This window comes from Astatotilapia calliptera, chromosome 15 (genome assembly GCF_964374335.1).
Source record: "Astatotilapia calliptera chromosome 15, fAstCal68.1, whole genome shotgun sequence".
Lineage (NCBI taxonomy): Eukaryota > Metazoa > Chordata > Actinopteri > Cichliformes > Cichlidae > Astatotilapia > Astatotilapia calliptera.
Window position 1 is genome coordinate 29,440,054 of NC_137436.1, and position 5,894 is coordinate 29,445,947.

The 5,894-nt window shown below is 48.6% G+C and overlaps 1 protein-coding gene across 1 annotated transcript; it reads right to left on the bottom strand.

Annotated features, from left to right (window-relative positions):
- Positions 1-792: 792 nt before the first annotated feature.
- On the bottom strand, positions 793-3,322 carry LOC145420522 (uncharacterized). The gene has a single exon (XM_080289832.1). It carries the CDS (start codon positions 3,217-3,219, stop codon positions 1,363-1,365), a length of 1,857 nt encoding a protein of 618 aa, XP_080145958.1. The 5' UTR covers positions 3,220-3,322; the 3' UTR covers positions 793-1,362.
- Positions 3,323-5,894: the final 2,572 nt, after the last annotated feature.

Below are 5,894 nucleotides of genomic sequence, written 5' to 3' on the forward strand. Positions count from 1 at the left end.
GCATTGGAAAGCTTGGGTGTCACCAGCTGTGTGCAACTGTGTCGAAGGACAGCATACTAATCCACAGTGGAATTCACAATAAAGAAGAACATTACACATTGTTCTGGGAAGATCGATGCTATGTGAGTGATCGTGCTCGGCTTCCCACATATATGTGTTTGAATAAAATCATTGTTTTGACGCACCTCACTGGGACTTTGCAGTTGTTTGTCTCTTACCTCAAAATACGAAATCAGGACAGCAGCCTCAATGCATTCCAATCAGTTCTTACTTCAGCGCACGTGTGTGCTATTAGGCATGTGTGACTCTCAAGACTGACAGTGAGTGTGTATAATCACATCTCTATGTGTCTATCTCTGTCAGTGCTGCACAAAAACACGATGCTGCCCTGACTTCACATCGCTCTCGTCCAGCACCTGACTTTGGTTGAAGTAAACAGCATTTTTAAAATGTAACTGTGCGTGTGTGTGTGTCTGCTGACATTGTTTGCAGATATTAATGGAAGTTTCTCTGTGTGTGGATGGTATACTTCAGCTCTGAGGACACTTGAGTTTAGAAAATTGAGGGAGTAAAGAGCTGCTGCAGTGTTGATGAAGCAGTTTCTTTCTCTGACAGCGTACCTTGCTGCTCTTAAACTAAAAAAAGTACTGAGTTAGGAAAGCTCAAATCAAACATTGCAGTAGTGTATTGCAGATCCTGCTGTTACACACCGGCCCGAAGCCGGGGTGCAACACAACAAAAAGATAAACCCGATACATAATAAACGACAAAAAAAATCACACCACGGCAGAATGACGAGAGTTGGTTAATTTATTTACTGAACAGGTAGCAAGCTTCAGGGTGGGCGATGCCAAAACAACAAACAAAACACACTAGAAAGAAAAACAAAGCTAACTTACCTCCCACGATCCCAAAACAAAATACAATTCTCTAACCTGTCTCCCTACCCGAAACAGGAGAAAAGAGGGGAATAAAAGAAAACGGCTTCCCACCCCTACAGCTACCAAGCCCAGGTACAACCCTTTTCCAGCATTAATATTGCAGCCCCGTGCAGTCACACACCACGACTGTCCCCAGACACACAGCTCACGGGAAACCAGGAAGTCTCTTCGCCGACCCAGTCCAACCCCTTTTGTAGCTGGCCTCTTTCCTTCCTCCACCAATGGGTGGCCTCCACCTGGAAACAAGCAACACTGAATACAAATACAAACAATAACAACACCGTACCGCAAATAATGACCCTGGGTCATAACACCCCCCCACCTAAAATCAAGCATCTCATTAGAGAGATGCTAGACCTAGTATCAAAAACATTAAAACAAACAAACAAATCGAACACTTCCTAGGGGGAAAATAGACTCATCAGTCACTGTCTGTGTCATCACTGATGATCCCCTGCAGGTTGGCCCATTCGGACATTTTCCTGCGACCTCTGTGGGTATTGTTTTCCTGATCACTGTCTGATTCCGAGTTTAGAGTGCGCTGATATTCAGAGGACGGACAGTCCTGTTGTTTCTGACTTGCTGAGGCACCCCTGTGTGTAGGTCGACCTTGTGTGGTAATGATGTTGTTGACATCAAGAGCATCCAGTTCTTGAGCTTGCTCTCTCTTCATTCTGACCTTTTTCCATTTCGGAATAGTTGGCTGACCATGTACACCAAGCTCTTCAAGCTCCTTCTTCAGAACAGCCACCTGGGAGCGGCAGTCCTCCAGCAGCTTCTTGTAATTTCTCCTCATGCCACAGAGGGCAATATAACGTTCAAGCCTCGCCACCGATTTGTCATTAGACTTTGGTTTTCTGGTGCTCTCATCTTTCTTCACACTCTTCTTCATCTTGTTATCATTTGTTTTATCAGTCTTATTTTCTTTTTCATCTTCCAAAGAAGGTAGTGATGAAACTGAGTCTGGGTCACTGATTTTCTCTTCCACTTTTGTATCTTCTTTTTCACTGTCAGAAGACTCGTCGCTCCTAATTTTGTCACTCGTTTCTGACTTGCAGTCTCCATCTGATTCGTTTCCTGCATCACTCAGTGGTGTTCTCCTTCCTTCATCATTACTGCTGGTTACTGTCTCGACGTTCATTCTCACCATTTTCTTTGGACTGTCACTGCAGTTACTTTCCTCACTGAGTTCCTCATCAGGAGACTCGTCACTGTCAATTTGACGATTTTCATTTCTCTTTTGTTGTGATTTTTTCACCTCTGGCTCTTCACCATCAGCTTGAGATTTGGCATTTTCTTCATCATTGCTGCTTTCCTTACTTTCTGTTTTGTTGTCCTCTTGAACCTCAGATTCTGATGATGAGCTTGAATGATTATTTTGTGATTTCTTTGCCCAGGATTCATCTTCACTCTCACTCATGACCTCGTCATTTCCATTTTCTCTTTTCCTTTTGTTCTGGAGCTTCTTAGTCTCTGAGTCACTTTCACTTTCATCATTATCCTGCATTTTCATCAGTTCCTCTTGCACCACCTGTTTCATGAAAGTTTTTACTTCTGGCCTTAATGAGTCACATTTGTTGTGTGTCTGATATCTCTTTTTTAAAATTCCCAAGGTCAGCGTGCTCAGGTCTGCCTCGTCACGGAGTTGACCACACACAAACCTGCGGATACCTGCTGCCTCCTTCTCCGACACCATACTAAAAACCTTCGCCGTCCCACCATCTACCCCCGGAACAGAACTATCATGCGGCTCAAAGCCGTCCGGAAACATTTCGGATATGTCCACCTCACCACCCAAGCGACGAGTTTGAGCACGAGTAACCACACCTGCCGGATAAACTGTGGGGTCACCCAGCTCCGACGGGAATTGGCATAACCGATCCAAAATAGGACACTCAATAACTTCCGGCATAGCCGGAAACACTTTTCCCCCGGCCAAGTCATTTCCCAAAACAAGATCAATGCCTTCAATTGGCAACTGATCTCGAACCCCCACCCGCACAGCGCCCGATACGAAGGACGAGGTCAAAGTAACCGTATGGAGAGGCATGCGTAAAAGACTCACCTTGATACCCCACACCAGCAAATCAGAACCACAGTACGACTGCTGAGAGAAAGGCACAACTCCATGCCGCGCCACCGAATGCTTCGCCCCTGTATCCCTCAAGATGGTGATCGGAACCCGGTCCCCCGCATCACCAGACAGCGATAAAAACCCCGTCGAAACAAACGGTCGAAACACCTCATCTATCCCCCGCGGAACGACGCCAACCGGCATTAAGCTAGGGCGGGTTACCGCGGAGCAACACTGCACGGCCCCCCCCGAAATGTCAGCCCGCGCCCCCTCCCTCGCTCTCAGCACGGGACAAGAAGCAACGAGATGACCGAGCTCATGACAAAAAAAACATCGGCGGTCCCCAGCGGCCACCGTAGGGCCACGCCGCGAGAGCGGGGGAGAACGCCCCCCCCCACCTCCGGCAAAACCCTAGAACCCCGACGTAACGGAGGGGAAAAACCCCTCTTGTGCGTCAAAGCAAACTCATCTGCCAGAACCGCCGCTTTCGCGAGGGAAACGACCTTCTGCTCGTTCAAATAAACAACCACCCGCTCCGGCAGACACCCCTTGAAATCCTCCAATAACATCAACTCCTTCAACTGTGCAAACTCCTTAACCTCACTAGCCTGGCACCACCGATCAAAGAGCAAACCCTTCTCGCGCGCAAACTCCACATAAGTCTGATCCCCCCCCCTCACACACTGCCGAAACTTCTGACGGTACGCTTCAGGCACCAACTCAAAAGCACGCAATACGGCAGCCTTAACCACACCATAATCTAAGCACTCAGATTCTGACAGGCTAGCCCACACCTCCTGAGCCCTACCCACCAGCCGACACTGCAACAGCAAAACCCAGACCTCCTCCGGCCACTTTAACGCGGCAGCCACACGCTCAAAAGCAGGAAAAAACGACTCCACCTCTGATTCACAAAAGGGCGGCACCAATTTAATGTGCCTCCCAACATCAAAATCCTGACGGAGAGCCGGGGCGGGACCAGGCGCCGGCGGCGCAGGGAGCACAGAGGGCGCAGGCGTGGGCGGCGTAGAGTCAGGAGCACGCGGTGGAGGTCCGCGCTCCAACTCCAACGCCCTCACCCCCAACTGCATCGCCTCTACCTCCAACCGGTGACCACTCAACTCCACCTCCTTAATGCGGAGCAACAACTGGAGCTCCTCCGCCGACGACCCCACCACCGGAGCAGGAGGAGCCACAGAGGGGGCGGCCACAGGAGGAACAGCCGCCCCGCCCGTCCCACCACCAAGCGGCACGCTCGACAGCAAACCCCGCTCGCTCAAAGCCACTGCGACAAGCTGTCGCAAATCATCCTTTTTCACCCCCGCCGGCGCTCGCACATCAAAACGGCCCGCAATAAGCAGCAGATCCTCCCTCCGACACCGACTCAACTGCTGCAAGGAAGGCGCCTCGGCAAACTTATCCACATCAAACTCCATCCGCGGCCACCCACACAAACAACCTCCAAAAACACACAAAAAAAAAAAACCCCCCCCACACACCCACACGAACCCCACCACACACAAACGACCCCGAAATCCCTCAAACGGACGAGCCCCCATTTATGTTACACACCGGCCCGAAGCCGGGGTGCAACACAACAAAAAGATAAACCCGATACATAATAAACGACAAAAAAAATCACACCACGGCAGAATGACGAGAGTTGGTTAATTTATTTACTGAACAGGTAGCAAGCTTCAGGGTGGGCGATGCCAAAACAACAAACAAAACACACTAGAAAGAAAAACAAAGCTAACTTACCTCCCACGATCCCAAAACAAAATACAATTCTCTAACCTGTCTCCCTACCCGAAACAGGAGAAAAGAGGGGAATAAAAGAAAACGGCTTCCCACCCCTACAGCTACCAAGCCCAGGTACAACCCTTTTCCAGCATTAATATTGCAGCCCCGTGCAGTCACACACCACGACTGTCCCCAGACACACAGCTCACGGGAAACCAGGAAGTCTCTTCGCCGACCCAGTCCAACCCCTTTTGTAGCTGGCCTCTTTCCTTCCTCCACCAATGGGTGGCCTCCACCTGGAAACAAGCAACACTGAATACAAATACAAACAATAACAACACCGTACCGCAAATAATGACCCTGGGTCATAACACTGCCCATTAGTAATTGTATTTAGAACGTGTCATATCACAAGAGGCTCCCATGCTGTACACAGGAAGGTCATAGATAGAAAGCTCAGAAATTAACCTTGAGCAAGCAAGTGGGACTCAAGATAAAATTTCAAGGATTATCTGCATTGTGCACAACCTCTTCTGCATTTCCATATCCTCACATGGATAGAGCAGGTCACATATTAACTGTAAGCTCAATCCCCAGCTTCTCTAGTCCGTGTGTCAAACTATCACTATGCAAGATACCGAACCCCGAGAAGCTTGTTACAGTGGGGCAAAAAAGTATTTAGTCAGCCACCGATTGTGCAAGTTCCCCCACTTAAAATGATGACAGAGGTCAGTAATTTGCACCAGAGGTACACTTCAACTGTGAGAGACAGAATGTGAAAAAAAAAATCCATGAATTCACATGGTAGGATTTGTAAAGAATTTATTCGTAAATTAGGGTGGAAAATAAGTATTTGGTCACCTCAAACAAGGAAAATCTCTGGCTCTCACAGACCTGTAACGTCCTCTGTAAGAAGCTTTTCTGTCCCCCACTCGTTACCTGTATGAATGGCACCTGTTTGAACTCATCTGTATAAAAGACACCTGTCCACAGCCTCAAACAGTCAGACTCCAAACTCCGCCATGGCCAAGACCAAAGAGCTTTCGAAGGACACCAGGAAAAGTATTGTAGACCTGCACCAGACTGGGAAGAGTGAATCTACAATAGGCAAGCAGCTTGGTGTGAAAAAATCAACT

Excerpts from the sequence above, each read along its gene's own strand:
- LOC145420522 (XM_080289832.1), bottom strand. The coding sequence starts at position 3,219 with ATGCCGGTTGGCGTCGTTCCGCGGGGGATAGATGAGGTGTTTCGACCG.